Here is an 18,468-nt window from a genome sequence, read left to right on the forward strand (position 1 = left end):
AAGTATTAAAGCTTCAGCTTCAGCATCAGTCCTTCCAATGAATATTCAGAACTGATTTCCTTTACGATTAACTAGTTTGATCTGCTAATTTGATAAGCTAATATTCAATTTATTAAGAAGGGGAATTTATTTCATTCTGACTGCTTTCCTGACCCTGTAAGACTTAACCAGTTTCCCCAAAATGAGATTGAAACAAACAAAATTTTAATCTTAATTACAAGTGTCAGGGAAGACTTATAGCCAGTAATCAGTAATCCACAAACATGGCTGCCCTGCAGATCACAGAAGTCAAGACTTCTAAATCCTGCAATGCCCTGGCAAAGCAGAATTTACCTTTTAGCAGCATTACAATGGGCTGTAGGAGGCAAGCCAAAAAAGTCAATCCACACAGATACAATCAAACAGCTTTTGTCTGTAATGGTGCTGCAAGGTGCTTGCTTAAGAAGAAAAGACTAAGTCTAAACTTTGACTCAATCAATATGCATGAAAGCTGTGGATGGCTACAGAGAGGAGTGAGCCTTCAAACAGTCTGCAATCTGCTCAGGGGGAGAGATGTAGAAATAACTCGAACACCAGAGCAGAGTCTTGGGGTGGGACATTAAATCCTTATGGGAACAAAATTTGAAGCCAACTGCCACAGCAACACATAGCAATGAGGCCATTCATTCTGGATTATTAATACTTAATAAATAAGAGAAGAGGAAGAAGAGCCAGGGAACACACCAGGCAATACGCCTGGAATCTGATGGGAGATTAGGACAGCACCTTGGTAGAGGGAGGGCAGGAGGACAATTCTGGGATTAGGAAAGACAGGAACAAAAGCACAGGGAGCTTATAGGCAAGGGTCAACCATATGGTGAGGTACATGTAATAAGAAATGAAAGTGAAGTGTTAGTCATGCAGTCATGGCCAATTCTTTGCGACCCCATGGACTGTAGCCCACCAGAATCCTCTGTCCATGGGATTCTCCAGGCAAGAATACTGGAGTGGGTAGCCACTCCCTTCTCCAGGGGATCTTCCTGACCCAGAGATCGAACCTGGGTTTCCTGCACTGCAGGTGTTACCAGGGCCACCTGTTTACCACCTGGGCCACCAGGAAAGCCCTGTCAGAAATGAGGCTACACACTAAAGGCAGAAAACCCCCTCTAAGCAGACCACAGGGCTTTGGATTCTATTCTGCCTCAGAGGGCAGCACAGAAATGTGGTAAGATGAAGGACAACTTTGTTAGACCCAGAATCTGAGAACACTGCACTTCAGAGGTATGAAAATGGCTGGAGTGGGGCTAGGAGACCCAGAGGCAGGAAAAGGGAGCCGAGAAGTGTCCCCTCATCTGGGCCTGAACCAGGCAAACCCACCATGCTCTATAAGTAACGGGGGTTGAGCAACACTGCGGAGTTTAATTTAGGTTCTACGGTTCTCAGGCATAAAGGGCCAAGATTCAGCCCTAGCATTTCAAGCTTTTGTTTTCAACGAGGCCACACATCAAATCACCCACGGCTCTGAGCACTGACTCATCACCTACCCACCTGGTGCCTTGGCTCAGCAGGAAAGCTCTTCTCTCTCCATTCCCATCTCTCCCTATCCTCAACATCTCTCTCTCCAAAGAATCAGAGTCCTGTGAATGTTACTTCCCTGAACAGCTCCTGACTTTACCCATTTCTTTCTCTCTCTGCTACCACCCTCATCTCAGCCCAGGTGATGTTTGTCTGAATAAGTGCAGCAGTCTCCCCTTATCCACGGTCAGTCCTGTGCAGTCTTCTCTCTGTTCTCTCACTGTAGCCAGTGTGATTTTTTACAAAAGATGCATCTCATGTTACACTCCTACTTAAACTTCTACTGTCCTTAGAATAAGTACCAAAATCTTGATCACTGCCTCTAGAATCTGGCTCCTGCCTTCCTAGCAGACTTCTCTTGCATCCAAATATCAACTTTTTTTTCCAGTTTCCTAATATGCCAAGCTCCTTGCCCACTCCAGACCTTTGAATTGTTGCCCCTCTGTGTGATCTATTATACTTTACCTGAAATACCTTGACCTTCTAAATCCACAACTACTCAGCTGAAACATCACTTGCTGACACCCAGCAGTCTACGTCTATAACCTCTTAAGTCAGTACCAATAGTCACTCCTCCACAGTACTGACTCAAAAATGTATTTAAACAATTATATACTGAATTGGTAATTATTGGTCTACTTCCTGCTTGCCCCACTCAGATGTGACTCTACATCTTGTATCTCCAGTTCACAGCCCTGAAGGGTACATAGCAAATACTTGACAAAGTCTCAGTTCACTTGCTATCAACTGTAAAAAGCCTTTTCCCAAACCCCTCATCTGGAATTACACCCCAAAGTACCTGTCCCTTAGTGAAAACACGTTTCCAGCATCCCTCACATCACAGTGACATGTGTCCATCTGCTCCAGATGGTAAGCCACATGAAGGCAACGGCTGTTCTTTGGCTTATTCTTATAGTTGTTAAGTCCACATTTCTCTCCCAAAATCTGTTCATAGTCAAAGAGCTCAACAAGTGTATCTATTGCTGAAAAACTGTATGTCATCAACAACTTAAAAAGTGAACCCAGGGCAGTGGGTTAGAATTACTTGTTTCTGGTTGAGCCGCCTTTTCTTTCTTAGCACCGCCGCTGCTGGAGTGGGATCGCTTCCGGATCATGGACATGAGTGATCTTTGGGAGAAAGAAAAAAGATTGACAGGAGATTAGCAGATGCCTTAAGAGCCAAGAAACAGAAGGTACAGGTTCCAAATAATCAGTAAAAATTCAAATTTTCTCTAAGTATGTGAATATAAAACTAGAATTTAAGTAGCCTACTACTTAATAGTGGTATAGTAGTATAAGTAGCCTACTTACACTTTTAATAAATTGTGAAATTTTTCATCACTGTAAGAAAGAGAAAGATGTCCCATCCTTTTTCTGTGTAAAACCAAACTAATTACTGGAAGAAGGAGACTGCTAAAGTGAAAGGAAGAATGTTAAGTTGCTCAGTTGTGTCCGACTCTTTGCAACCCCATGGACTGTAGCCTACCAGGCTCTTTGGTCCATGGAATTCTCCAGGCAAGAGTACTGGAGTGGGTTGCCATTTCCTTCTCCAGGGGATCTTCCCATCCCAGGGATCGAACCCGGGTCTCCTGCACTGCAGGCAGACGTTTTATCATCTGAGCCACCAGAGAAGACGTCCAATTACTGGAAGAAGGAGGCTGCTAACATTATTATTAATATGATGCAGAGACATCTACAAAGTAAAATAGATACAGAAAACCTTTCAATATCCATATTTAAATTTAGAAACAGGTGCAAAGATGGGCTCAATAAAGGACAGAAATGGTCTGGACCTAACAGAAGGAGAAGATATTAAGAAGAGGTGGCAAGAATACACGGAAGAACTGTACAAAAAAAGATCTTTACGACCCAGATAATCATGATGATGTGATCACTAATCTAGAGCCAGACATCTTGGAATGTGAAGTCAAGTGGGCCTTAGAAAGCATCATTATGAACAAAGCTAGTGGAGGTGATGGAATCCCAGTTGAGCTGTTTCAAATCCTGAAAGATGATGCTGTGAAAGTGCTGTACTCAATATGCCAGTAAGTTTGGAAAACTCAGCAGTGGCCACAGGACTGGAAAAGGTCAGTTTTCATTCCAATCCCAAAGAAAGGCAATGCTAAAGAATGCTCAAACTATCGCACAATTGCACTCATCTCACATGCTAGTAAAGTAATGCTCAAAATTCTCCAAGCCAGGCTTCAGCAATACGTGAACCGTGAACTTCCTGATGTTCAAGCTGATGTTAGAAAAGGCAAAAAAAAAAAAAAAAGAAAAAAAGAAAAGGCAGAGGAACCAGACATTAAATTGCCAACATCAGCTGGATCATGGAAAAAGCAAGAGAGTTCCAGAAAAACATCTATTTCTGCTTTATTGACTATGCCAAAGCCTTTGACTGTGCGGATCACAATAAACTGTGGAAAATTCTGAAAGAGATGGGAATACCATACCACCTAACCTGCCTCTTGAGAAATCTGTATGCAGGTCAGGAAGCAACAGTTAGAACTGGACATGGAACAACAGACTGGTTCCAAATAGGAAAAGGAGTATGTCAAGGCTGTATATTGTCACCTGGCTTATCTAACTTCTATGCAGAGTACATCATGAGAAACGCTGGATTGGAAGAAACACTAGCTGGAATCAAGATTGCCAGGAAAAATATCAATAACCTCAGATATGCAGATGACACCACCCTTATGGCAGAAAGTGAAGAGGAGCTAAAAAGCCTCTTGATGAAAGTGAAAGTGGAGACTGAAAAAGTTGGCTTAAAGCTCAACATTCAGAAAACGAAGATCATGGCATCTGGTCCCATCACTTCATGGGAAATAGATGGGGAAACAGTAGAGACAGTGTCAGACTTTATTTTTGGGGGCTCCAAAACCACTGCAGATGGTGACTGCAACCTTGAAATTAAAAGACACTTACTCCTTGGGAGAAAAGTTATGACCAACCTAGATAGTATATTCAAAAGCAGAGACATTACTTTGCCGACTAAGGTCCGTCTAGTCAAGGCTATGGTTTTTCCTGTGGTCATGTACGGATGTGAGAGTTGGACTGTGAAGAAAGCTGAGCGCCGAAGAATTGATGCATTTGAACTGTGGTGTTGGAGAAGACTCTTGAGGGTCCCTTGGACTGCAAGGAGATCCAACCAGTCCATTCTGAAGGAGATCAACTCTGGGATTTCTTTGGAAGGAATGATGCTAAAGCTCCAGTACTTTGGCCACCTCATGTGAAGAGTTGACTCACTGGAAAAGACTCTGATGCTGGTAGAGATTGGAGGCAGGAGGAGAAGGGGACCACCCAGGATGAGATGGCTGGATGGCATCACGGACTCAATGGACGTGAGTTTGAGTGAACTCTGGGAGTTGGTGATGGACAGGGAGGCCTGGCGTGCTGCGATTCATGGGGTCGCAAAGAGTCGGACACCACTGAGCGACTGAACTGAACTGAACAGACTGGATAAGTATTTAAAGTAGTTTAGGGATATACATGTAGGCAAAAAAAAAAAAAAAAACTTTTAAGGTAATGAAAGGACTCAAGGGAAGGAAGGAAATAATGTAAAATTTACTTTTTTCCATTCTGTCAACTAAAAGGCAGGAGAATACAGGGTCTACTTGTTAACATTCCAAAGCAGGGTAGGGTGCATGGGGGCGGGGGCTGTCACTAGTTGGGCGCCTCTCACTAGTCTGAGACCTCTCTTTAACCTCTCACAACACCATAACCACCCCACCTCTGGTTCTGAGAGGAAGTTTTGGGAATGTGTGTTACTGTATAAAAAGATTACAGAGCAAGAAGTTATTTGTACTGCTCAGAACAGTTGTATATATTTACATAAATGAATGAGAATAGATGTTCTTCCTTGTACACCGCTTAAGTGGATGAGAGAAAGTGTGAGCTTTAAATGTTCTATACATTTGAAGTACAAGTTGAAGACTAGTGCAGTGTCCACAAGAAAGTCATCTGTGCTATTATAAAGAACTATCCAACAAGCTAGTGCTAAGACTAAAGAGAAAATAGACAGTGTGGGTTTCACAGGACAAGTAAGAAGATCAGAACAAGACATCTGGGACCAGTCAAATCTCTAGCGAAAATTACCCCAGGTGGAAATATTCATCTTGAAATTGTTCTAGTGTTCTTCACACCCACTTTGATGGTTAACTTTTTGTGAGTCAACTGGACTGGGTCATAGGGTACTCAGAGAGGTGTGTATATGTGTGTGCGCGTGCTCAATCGTGTCCGACTCTTCATGACACCATGGACTGTAGCCTACCAGGCATCTCTGTCCATGGGGTTCTCCAGGCAAGACTACTAGAGTGCATAGCCACTCCCTTCTCCAGGAATCTTTCCTACTCAGGGATCAAAGATGGGTCTCCTACACAGCAGGCAGATTCTTTACCATCTGACCTACCAGGGAAGCCCACTCAGATATATGGCCAAACAGTATTCTGGGTGTTTCTGTGAGGGTTCTGGTAACATCTGAACTGGTAGCCTGGGGACTTCCCTGGTGGTCCACTGGTTAAGAGCTCACCTTCCAATGCAAGCATATGGGATCCCACATGCCTCTTGGCCAAAAAACCAGAACATAAAAGCAGAAGCAATATTATAACAAATTCAATAAAGACTAAAACATGGTTCATATATGTTAAAATCTTAAAAAAAAATAAATTGGTAGCCTCAATAAAGTGGAATGTCTTCCCTAATGTGGGATGGGCCCCAGTCAGTTGGTCAAAGGCTTGAATACAACAAAAGGGTAAGCCTCCCCCAAATAAAGGGGATTCCCAGGTGGTGCTAATGGTAAAGAACCTGCCTGCCAATGCAGGAGATGAAAGAGATACGGGTTCAATCCCCAGGTCAGGAAGATCCCTGAAGGAGGGCATTTTGAAATCCACTCCAGTATTCTTGCCCAGAGAATCCCATGGACAGAGGAGCCGGGTGGGCTATGGTCCACAGGGTCGTAAAGAGACAGACATGACTGAAGCTACTTAGCATGCACCCCTAAGTAAGATAAAATTTCTCCTGCGCTGAAACTAGGACATCTGCTCTCTCTTGCCTTCTAAGTCACGAAAACTGAAACACTTCCTCTCCCCAGGTCTCTAGCCTGGTGACCTTCGGACTGAAACTACACTGCAGGCTCTCCTCGGTCTCCAGCTTGCTGATTTATCCTGCAGATCCTGGGACTGGTCAGCCTCCACAGTCACGTGAACCAATTACTCAGGCTACCTTCTCTTTTTATGTATACGATGTATATGTACACATGTACACCATCCCCCCACTGCTTCTGTTTCTCTGGAGAACTCTATAACTCTATACACTAATATACCCTACTCTTCCCCCATGAGCCTGTCCTTTCATTCGGCTGCTACAAAATGACCAAGGTATGCTTTCTTCCTCTCTTATCTGTCTCCCAACCGTCCTCCTGGTCAAATGAGCAGAAAGTGGGACGGGGGTGGGGTGGAGGGGCCCAATAAAACCCCTGAAAGAAGCCACAGGCCCTAGTGGTTTTTTTCCCAGTTTCACTTCTATCCAGGACCTACATCACCTTAAAACAAACAGCTCAGGAACAACGTTGGAAAACCTTGTGAAACTCAATACATATGCAAATATATTTGACAAGAAAGTACTCCTTATCAAAAAATAAAAATCTCTTTCTACTGAGAAATTATGTCTTTGTCTTATACTATTTAAATTCATCTTAAAAGAAAAATCATTCATGTTATTCAACAAAAATTTTCTGCAATGGGCCTTACAAGAGTTCATGTTTTAGACACACATATTCGGCATTCTAGTTTCATTTCTCAGTATAACTGTAGGGTGCTCTTTGAGAAAATACTCTATTTAGGTTATAGTTTACTTTTAATTTGAAGGGCTTTCAAGATTTCAGAGACTAAAACTTAAAGGCCAACAGTAGGATTATAATTGGTTTTTAATAGTTCCCTCTTCTCACAGACACAAGTGACCTTTCTTATCAAGCTCAAAATTCTAGACCTTAGCAAAAGATCAAAGTGATGAATTTCCTAAATGTCAAATTCAGAATATCTCCTACAGCTTTAGCGACCCAGGAGAGAAAGAATTTAAAATACCTGAAATTCTTTCAATTGACTCTTGGATCGATCACGTGTAAAAATTATTTTGCCTTAACTACTTCAATGGCTTAAAGTGGATTATGTCATACCCTACTCAGTAAGGAAAACTAATGAGAATCTTTTTAAAAGGCAGAGTTCCATTTTCATGGTCGTGTGGGAGGACCATGCTACTCATTCTATTGAGATGGATCCGCAAAGGTGCAAAGAACGAATAAATGGACTCTTTGTGTGAATGGATTAAACAAATCACATGAGTTAATGAAAGGTAAAACTCTTAGCGAAACTTTAAATTTCATTTGATCAAGAGTAAATTACACGCAAGTGGTTAACAGCATAAAATGAGGAAGTAAACTGTCACACAGCAGGTAGGTTGTCTTATGTACACGGACAGTAGACTGATGAAGCACAAGAGGCAGAATTTGACTCGAGATGTCCTGGGGTGTATTGTGCTTAGCTCAGGCTCCTTGGCATCATCAAGTCACCTCTGGCTCAGAAAAAGCAAATTTTTGTCTGCATATGTGATTTCCTGTTGCAAGAATTTAAACATAATTTCTCTTTATGGAATGTAACTCACTCAGCATTATTAAAGGTTTAAATATGAGATTAAGGAGTTAAAAATAATTATACTTTTAGTTTAATTACTAGTTTACAACAATAAGAGCTGTAAGGTTTTTATTAGTTCAGTATTTTTATTTTTTTTTAAATAACTGAGCAAACTGTAGCTTTTCAAATTAGTGAGAGAAAAACATGAAAACATTCTGGACAAGCTCAAAATTCCTTGATCTTCTGGTTAAAGGGTAAAAGAAAATCCTAATGACATGGACTGAAAGTTTAAAACTGAGGTATCAAAAAAAGTTTTTTTATGTCTAGCTCCTCAGCTTGGAACATCCACATGAAACCAGAATATCTATAAGAACACTGTAGGCCACAAGATGTCTTTGCCAGGTATTTAAGACCCTAAATATATTACAAGAGGTGGGCTTCCCTGGTGGCTCAGTGGTTAAAAAAAAAAAAAAATCCACCTGCAATGCAGGAGATACTTGATCCCTGGGCTGGGAAGATCCCCTGGAGAAGGAAATGGCAACCTGCTCTAGTATTCCTGCCTGGGAAATCCCACGAACAGAGGAGCCTAGAGGGCTACAGTCCACGGGGTTGCAAAGAGTCGGACATGACTTAGCAGCTAAACAACAACAATATATTATAAGAAGGGAATGATACACTGGCCTTCAGAAAATTCTCTGAAACACCTGCTAATATCTTTCAAACATTTTACCCGTGTCTAATGATGCATTCTAAGCCAGTATTTTTTAAAAAGGATACCAATAACATAAACTTCAGTTTCTCTGACAAGGACTAACATTCGATGTCGAGCCATCTTCCCCGATGTGCTTACCGGATAGGATTGGGGGGAGGAGGGGGAGGAGGTGGGGGTGGAGGAGGTGGTGGTGGAGGTACTGAATTCTCAGACTGGTTCACCCGTTTCTGGAGTTCATCAACTGCACAGAGAGCAAGCATTCAGAAAAAAAAAGATGAAATAAGCAACTTAGCACCTTACATACATGTAAACGGAAAAAACCACCTGTTCAAAATCACTTTCTTTTACTAGGGCAAAGTTAGAAATTCCAGTATGAAGCTGCAGAACCTTTTAAACTTTTTATCGTCAGTAAGAGAGACCTTATATACATTACCAAAAAATTACCATCTTTTTGCTATATGTACAAACTATGGAAAAGGAAAAAAAAAATCAACACAATGGCTGGATGGATGGGAAGTAAGGATTGAGTAGGCTGAAGAAATGTTTGTTAAGAATGGAATATGCCACCCAAACACTAAGAAATTGTTAATATTTGACTTTTAAAGTGTATAGACCAAGAATTGAATTAATTTTAAAGATGACATTTAGTAATGAATTTTAATAGCATACTTTCCTCCTCCACTTAATCTCCTTCAAAGCTGCAAATCCTAGAATTTGTCATTTTAACCAGACTCAGACTCCCAAATGTCTAACTCAGAAACTTCTTGTTCTTTTGAAGAGCATTCTGGAAATATAATTTATTCATTCAATTCATTCAAGCCATTAATAAAACAAGTACTTACTAAACTCCAACAATGTGAAAAGAGCCTGTCCTTGGTGCTGTTTAAGACATGGTTCCTAACTGCCAGAAAACTCAATTTATAGCAGAGATGTGAATGCCTCTAATTGAGCTCTCATGGGCTACAGGTACTGTTCTCAGGAAAAACTCTCCCTCTATGTAGTCATTCTACTTTCCATGACTAACTGTACTCCAATGACCTGTCCATTTGTTTGTATTGCCAGCACTTAAATAGCAGGGTAGGCTAGGTTCTCCAACACCAAGTATTCTCTAGTTATTTCATATACATGTGTCCATTTCTTTAAAGGGAATCTGAGATCCTCGTAGACAATAAAGCATGGTTTCTTTTCTTCTATATTTCTTATAGCACCCCAGGGTACGGGGTATGGCTGAGCATATACACAGCAGACAAAAAGAATGAACTACTTCTTAATTTTAGATAAATTAAAAAAAATAAATTATAGTTCATTTTCATTGTGGATTAGAAAGTACTGAATATTTAAAGAAAAAAAAGCCTACTTGATTCTTCTGTACAGATTTAAAAATTCTAGTATAAAATTAACCAAAAACATCTGAAGTGAATATTGAAGCTGTTATAAAGGGAACAACCTGACTCCTTAAATTACTTACTTTCCAACAGAAACTTATTATTTATCCCTGTGTAGTAATCTAACTCACACATTCCCGTTAAGCCTTCTAGAACTGAATGAATACATCATTTAAGTACCCCTTGGTGTTTTAAAGGTTTTTCCATTTAATATACATATTGTTGCCCATTTTATTGATAGGTGTGATACTGAAAGCATTATTCCATGTGTATAATTAGACATCAAAGATGAAGGTAGTATGAACCTGAAAAGTTACTTTTTAAAAATACACCCTAAAATGAATAAAATAAGTACTTAATGAACACTCATCTCTGAAGCCCTGAGAAATGCTGAAGTTTTGGTCTTCCCGTATTAATTGTATCTCTGTCTCTTAATTCTGTATGTGATGCTCATAAAAGCTCTGAGTCCAAAAAGTAAGTCTAAATATTTATGAGTCATCTCATTACAGTGATCATTCTACTTAACTGCAATAGTCAGAAATGAGGGAATTTAAAAGAAAGCTTGGAATTTTTCTATCGAATTCAGAGCATTCAGTAAATGTACTAGCCATGAAAGATTCGCATATTAATACTAAGACATAATAGCCTACGCAATGTTTTTACCGGAATGCTTTAAGTTTCTAGCTTTCTCCTCAGAACTCTGATATTTCAATTCCAGTTCTTTTTTATCTTCTTCGAGAAGCTCCAGTTGCTGTTTGAGACTGTGTATCTCCTTGTGGAGAGTTTCGTTTTGCAGTTGCTCCTCTAGCTCTTTGACCTATAAATCACAAACAGACTTTTATACAGTGATAACAGTTTTTCCTTTGTCAAGGAAAACAAGGGGAAAAACAAATATTTCTCTTTTACTTTGCATTTCAGAGCAAAGAGATTCCAATTCATCTTAAAAAAATCACACAAATCCTGGGATACAGATAATACTGGGCCTTCCCTGGTGGCTCGTTGGTAAAGAATCTGCCCGCAATGTAGGAGACTGCCTACAATACAGAAGGCGCGGGTTCGATCCCTGGGTCAGGAAGAGTCCCTGGAAAAGGAAATGGTAATCTGCTCTAGAATTCTCGCCTGGAAAATTCCATAGACAGAGGAACCTGACAGGCTACAGTCCATGGAGTCCCAAGAGTTGGACACGACTTAGCAAGTAAACCATCACCACTACCACCACAGATAATACTTATATTATCAGTAATGTGATTCATATAAATGTATTGGAGACTTATATCCCAGAAAATTTAGTTTTTAATATTCATATAAGTAAAAAATTCATTTAAAACAGATTAACACTTCTATGCCCATTTGAAAACAAAAACTTAGGTAATAGTAAAATGAGTCCTGGTGGGATAATTTGGTAACAACAAAAACCATTAAAAAAAAAAAAAGGAAGGAAAGCCCCTTTGATTCAGTAATATTACTTCTAGAACTTGTTTCAGAGAAGTAGACAGGTGTTCAAATATATTCATCAGAGCATTCTCTGCAACAAGGAAATTTTGGAAATAAGCTACATGTCCACCAATATTATTGATTTAATAAATTACAGTGTTCAGTAAGTGAAGTATCAATACTGTGCAAAAATTTTAAATCACATACCTCACTATACACTGACATAGAAAGATATTAATTTATTATCAATGGAAAAAAACCAGGTTGTAGAACAATATGCTTGCAATGATCCCATTTAAACTATATTCATAAAACTATATATTTACATAAAGTTTGGATATGCACCAAACTATGGAATTTTTAATTAATCTTAGTTTTCTGCTTTAGCTTTTTCTGTATTTTTAAGATTTCCTTATTATAATAATAAAAACAACACAGTTGTGTTTTAAAGATTGCTGAATTTGCAAGGGAACTTATAGACAGGTAAGCAATATTTTCTAACCACAAACCTGAAAGATTATCTAGAATAACAGTACAGTAAAACAGGTTTAGAAGTATTGATTGCTCTAACTTCATTTATAACATATATATACTCTTCAGTACCCTACTCGAACAAGGTATACACCCAACAATTTAGTCCCATCCTCAATATAATTTACTAGGTTCTCGGCACGCATTATTTAATGAGGTAACTACATGTAGAAGAGGGCTTCCCAGGTGGCTCAGCAGTAAAGAATCCACCTGCCATGCAGGAGGCTTGAGTTCGATCTCTGGGTCACGAAGATCCTCTGGAGAGGGAAATGGCAACCCAAACCCACTCCAGTATCCTTGCCTGGGAAACCCCATGGACCGAAGAGCCTGGCGTGCTACAGTTCATGGGGTTACAAACAGTCAGACATGACTTAGTGACTAAAATGGTAGAACTTTTTTCAAATCTGAAAATTCTAGTAGTAAGCTAAATAAAAATAAACATTCTTCCATTCTCTTTATTTGAAAAGGTAAAAATAAACATTCTTCCATTCTCTTTATTTGAAAAGGTAATTCCTGCATATGGGGACCAAAAAAAAAAAAATGTCCCTTCCATCCTATCCCCCAAGGCACTTTCCCAGGGCCAAGCACTATTACCATGTATTCATTTAGAGCTTCCCTACATGTATACCCACATTTCTTATTGAAGGAAAAAAAGTTTAACTCTACCTCACAACCAACTTGGTAAAAACTCCAGGAACATCCAAGGATTAAATGTCAACAGTGTTGCTTAAAGAGACTTCCACAGGTGCTAACAAATGGCAGCTAACAGCCTTTCCCTCTCCAACTAGGGACACTGTAAGTAGCATGAATATTGATGCAATTTTTCTTAAGTGGTTTCTTTAATTTGAAAGGCTTTGTTCCACCTGTTTGCCTGTCCTCCTCTCCGCCTCTCCTTCTCACCCACCACGATGACTATCCTTTCTGCCAAGCACACAGAGGTAGGCTGTGTCAGCTGGAGTAACTCTACTCAAACAAATTGAAATAACCACTTAGGAAGCCTTTAAACATATACATTTGTGCAAGATTACAAAATCAGAAATTTTCTCTAAGCAAACAATTACTATTAACATGGACTTTTCCTCCCTCTTTGAATAAAACCTATGCCTTCCAACAAGCTCTTTGAGACCAATCACAATATACTCTCCTAGTGTATGCACTCTCCAAAAACACAATTGACTCACAGATTTCCAAACTGCATTATTCAAGCTCTTTTTGAGTTGTCTCTCTGCCTCACTTCTTCCGATCCTTTGGACGGTTTAAAAGTCACTATAAACCCTACTAGCGGCTCAGTGGTAAAGAGTCCGTCTGCCAAAGCAGGAGATGTGGGTTTGATCCCTGGGTCAGAAGATCCCCTAGAGAAGGAAACGGCAACCCATTCCAGTATTCTTGCCTGGGAAATCCCATCCCATGGACAGAAGGAACCTGGTGGTCTACAGCCCACGAGTTCACAAAGGAGTCAGACATGACTTAGCAACTAAACAACAACAACAGAGCCTACAAAAAGTGCACTATAAATTTTAGATGGGTACTAGAAGTACATTTGGTAGTTTTTTCCCTAAAAGGTGAAAACACTGGAAAGACTTAGTAACTCAAGCAAAACAAGGAACAATGAGCTTCTGGACTAACTCCTCTCAGTTTAAGGATGTGTGTGCATTAAAAACCCAGAAGAAAATCTGTTACCTTTTGTTGATGCTGAATTCTCTCTTCTTCAAGGAGCTGGATGAGTTTTGCATTTTCATCTAATGCGTTCAGAAGCTGCCGGTCAGGAGCAGAGCTCTGTAGCAGAAGGTGGCTTTGTCTCTTTAGCTTGTTCTGTTCAATAAACATCTACAAAAGTTAATTACAAAAATGCTTGTACCAATCATGCTCACAAGCCTCCTCAATGGAAACTTGAGCAAAAGGAAGGGTGGAGTTTTCATTAAAAAGGTAAACGCAATTTCTGAATGGTCACATGATGATTTTAGAAGTAATGAGTACTATGATAAGTTTTCATTCATAGCTTTTATATAATCTTTAGAACCTTTACCTTTGTCTTAGCACAGTATATATACAATAGTTTAGTCCCATACTGCGGCTTTTAATATTTTATTATTGCTTTAAAATATATTAATACTTAGTAGTAGCAGCTAATATATATCAAGAACTTATGCCAGGTATTCTACTAAATATGCTCTACACATTATTTTAATCCTTTACGTCAATCCCTGTGAGGTGAATGCATCTGCTTTGAGAAGCTAAAACATATTCAAGACTACGGGATAGGTGTGGCAGCAATTATTTTACATGCAGTTTATCATCTAATCCTTAGAACACCACTGTCAAGTAGACACTATTATTATCCCACTTTTACTAATAAGATAACTGAGGCTCTGAGGGGTTAAGCAGCTTTCCCAAAGACACAAGTGAGTGGCAAAACCCAGGATTTAAACCCAGATCTGTCTGATTTACCGGCCCATGCCCTTCACCATCTGGCTAATCTCTTTCTCTGTTATTTACTAGACCTAAGATTTTTGTCTTAAACCAATCAGCTTTTCCCCAGTGACAAAAGTAGTTAACAGTAGGAGGGTAAAGAGGAGAAGGAAAAAGGTATATTAATTAAACTGAGCCTTTTATTAAACAATTTATATATACTCTTAACCTAATCTTCACAACTTTTCATGGTTGAAAGCAACATTATTTCCTATTCACCTATTACTTCTTTTCCTTAATATGCTATACAAGTCAGCCAGTGGGCGAGTCTGAACACAAAATGTTTTACAAATTCTGAAATCAGGCCCATTTTATAGTAGAGCAACATTTGCAAGTGAAATTTACATTCTTCTTCCATCTGATGCCTGTGTAAGAATTGGAACAGAGGATGAGTAAGTATCCATGAGTGCACAAGTATCAGGCTGCAGAAAAGTGAGACTGGAAGAATCTATGCACTAGGGAAGCATAATCAACATTCCATCATAGTATCTTAAATTTGAGACCAATAGTCTAATTGAAATGATTTATTTCAGATTACTATTGAATAATAATATTACAGTAATTTATTTTTTATACATTTTCCCCTCTTAAAACTCAATTGGTTGGAGTCCTGTGTTGGTATCTTAGACAATATCTCACAGTCAACACGAAAGGCCAACAAATGCAAGTTTCTCTGGCTCCCCAGCCAGTGAGGCCTTTCACCAAGAGTGCTCCGAGTCTAGGGGCAGACAGAGAGGAAGCAGCCAGCGAGGCTGACCAGGGCAGAGGCGAAGGGCCCAGCAGTCAGACAATGCAGGGCACAAGGACCACCGAGGCCAGGGGTGGCCTTATGACTCCCTGCACTGCTCTGCTGTACTCTGGTTCTCTTGGGGAAAGTTATAGCTCTCAGGAAAACTTGCTTAACTTACATGATTATAAACTGTTTCAACTGTTATTTTAGAGAGAAAAGAATAAAGACTGTGTCTTAGGGATGTTAATAACATGAATTTCTCTTGCAAAGCCCTGTAACAATCCCTAAATTACAATATAAGATGAAAAGAACATACAGAAAAGAAGTTCCTTTCAATAACAATGGCAACCTGAAAAATATTAGTCATTAGACCACCTTTTCTAGACTTTAAAGTACTAAAATAAAACACTACATAATGCCTTTTCTAAAGATATATTTTTAAAAAATTCAGTTACTGAACACTAATGAATTTGGCTTTTAGCTATGGAAAGAACTTCTTGGTTAGAGTTATTAAGTGGGTCCCTTATCAGACAAATAATAACATTGGTATCAGAATTTCAGAGAAATTTTCCTACATCTCTTCAAAGAATGAGAAGAAAATTTAGTGTCATTAATATATAACTCATTCTTTCAAAAATAACATTAAAATATTATCATCTCAGTTGTTTGAAAACAAAACTTATTATGTAACATTCCCTCAGTATATTAGGACTACATGTTGAAAAAGTATTCACATCTTTAAACAGAGGAAAGAAAAACTACACTAAATAGCAAAACATATACATTCAAAAACTATAGGAAAGGTTTCAAGAGTTGAAATTATGTTGAAGAAATACAAACACTTAACATAGTTATGAGGACAACTGACTGTTCCCTCTTTGTAAGTGATCAAGCTTTTGGTTTTTTAATTGGACAAATGTAGAAGTAAGGAAGAAACATTCAATTTTTAATTTACACACTTGAGAACTGTTTGCATGTTTACAGGGTATATATCTTCCTTTTGTAGTTAAAAAAGGTGACCTAAATTAACTTTAAAAAATGATTTCTATGGCTCTACACTATATACTCCAACAGGGCAGGAGTCGTATTTGCTTTCTTCACCATTATATTCCCACTACCCACACTGTGTCTGGCTTGAAAGACATTTGCTGAACATAATAAGAACAAAATGCAAAAGTGGTATTTCTCTAGTTAAGTCAGATACCTTTTATCAGCAGTTGTCTGTTGAAAACCTGAGAATCTATAAACCATGTAAAAGGGAAGATATACCAGTTCTAATTCAGTTTTGTCTTTTCTTCTTACTACTGTGTAGATCGAGCCTCAGATACTGTAAAATCATCGATCACTGTTGCAAATACTTATGCTACCAGCAATGTAGAGCAGGAAATTGCAACCCACTCCAGTATTCTTGCCTGGAAAATCCCATGGACAGAGGAGCCTGGCGGGCACAGTCCATGGGGTCACAAAGAGTCGGACATGACTGAGTGACTTAGCACACGCATGCACGCGCGCACGCACACACACACACACACACACACCAGCAGGGTAAGTACCACTGCTCTCGCTTTCCCTCCTCAAACATCTCTCTCCTTATTCTGGATTAACCTGTCAGCACTGTTTGCGCCAATCACTACAGGCTGCATGGCAGAATGATCATTCATTTTTATATTCTTAAAGGAATCTTACTTCTTCCATCTATCCTCTCTGTTATTGCATGGCCTTCAAGTTTTTCTCTGAGCTGCTTTGTATTCTAACATCATTCTGTAAACAAGAAATGGAAACTGAAAATGTCTCTCAAAATTAAGACCCTTGCATGCAGGTCAAAATCAGCCAACATTTTCAGCTTTGCAATGGAGGCATTTTCACATTATCTCTACTCTCCCCTCAGCCATTTCTTTAGCTTCATTATTTATATGCTGTAGATTTTTCCAAAGGGCTCTAACACACTTCAATTCTTTTTCCTCCTTCCAAGAAATAAGAGAATAAATATTTACTCACCTTTCATTAAACTCTCTGAATAAACTGAATCATAATATTTCAAATCATATTTTCTCAGAATAAACTTTTATAGGGTTCATTACTACCACAGTTACCTTCAAATATGGAAAAACTCTTGCACAAAACCATCATCTGATCTTCAAATGTCATTCCCATAACCCTGCACTTTGTCTTCCTTCTATACCTTGGATACTTCCGCCTAAGAATGCTTACATTTCCTTAGCTACCTTCCTTGAACCCACAGTAGGCACACAGATTCGAAATATTTATACATGATGGAGAAGATCTCATATAGATCATATCATAAGCTGTTAACACATCACACATCATAAGCTGTTACAGCTCAGCCAACTGATGCCTCATCATTTCCCTGGAAACCAGTCACAGAGCCGTGGAATACCCAACCACCACGTGTCAACAAAGTTAACCCGGAGCATGAGGAGCTCAAAGCTTATCTCTAACATGAGAGGAAAGGCTCAGATAATGGATGTAGAACATGTGTAACAATGTTCCACAGCAAGTGGCAGAATCAAGGCATACAATGAGAGCACTGAACAGTCACTGAAGACCATGATGTTGCTCTTTCAGATGGTATACTGAGATGTAACCTAGTTTCTTAACAGACAAAATATACAAAAGTCCTGTACTCAAACCAGACTTTCAATCACAAGTAATGGGATGGGTATCCCTAAATACAATTTATTTTCACAGTATAGCATGTTCTAGTTTATAAAATTCTTATGAAGACTCATGCCATTTGATTTTACAATCCACTTGGTGAGGTTGGTATCATCACCCATTTTACAGATGGTGAAAGTAAAGCCTAAACAGGTTAAGAACTCCTAGTAACAAACAACTACTACCCGAATGACATGGCAAAATGTAAACCCAGATCTCTGACACCAAGTTCAGTGAACTTGATACTATTCCAAATAGCTCCCTGGATCAGATGATCTTTATTCAGAGTGACAAGTGTTTGTTCAGCCTCAAAAAATGTTTTCATATGTCATCTGCAAAGCTCTTTAA

General features: G+C 39.2%; 1 protein-coding gene across 2 annotated transcripts in view; it reads right to left on the reverse strand.

Annotated features, from left to right (window-relative positions):
- SHTN1 (shootin 1) overlaps nt 1-18,468 on the reverse strand; it is a 113,990-nt gene that overhangs the window by 35,378 nt on the left and 60,144 nt on the right. Inside the window, exons 9-12 of one of the 2 annotated variants that reach the window (XM_069567572.1) lie at nt 13,926-14,057; nt 10,944-11,097; nt 9,034-9,136; nt 2,600-2,682 (exon numbers count right to left, since the gene is read on the reverse strand). In XM_069567572.1, the coding sequence (XP_069423673.1) occupies nt 2,600-2,682; nt 9,034-9,136; nt 10,944-11,097; nt 13,926-14,057 (472 nt within the window). Of the gene's footprint in view, nt 1-2,599; nt 2,683-9,033; nt 9,137-10,943; nt 11,098-13,925; nt 14,073-18,468 lie in introns of both variants that reach the window. The other variant, XM_069567571.1, reaches the window with a different exon arrangement.

This window comes from Ovis canadensis, chromosome 22, assembly GCF_042477335.2.
Source record: "Ovis canadensis isolate MfBH-ARS-UI-01 breed Bighorn chromosome 22, ARS-UI_OviCan_v2, whole genome shotgun sequence".
Lineage (NCBI taxonomy): Eukaryota > Metazoa > Chordata > Mammalia > Artiodactyla > Bovidae > Ovis > Ovis canadensis.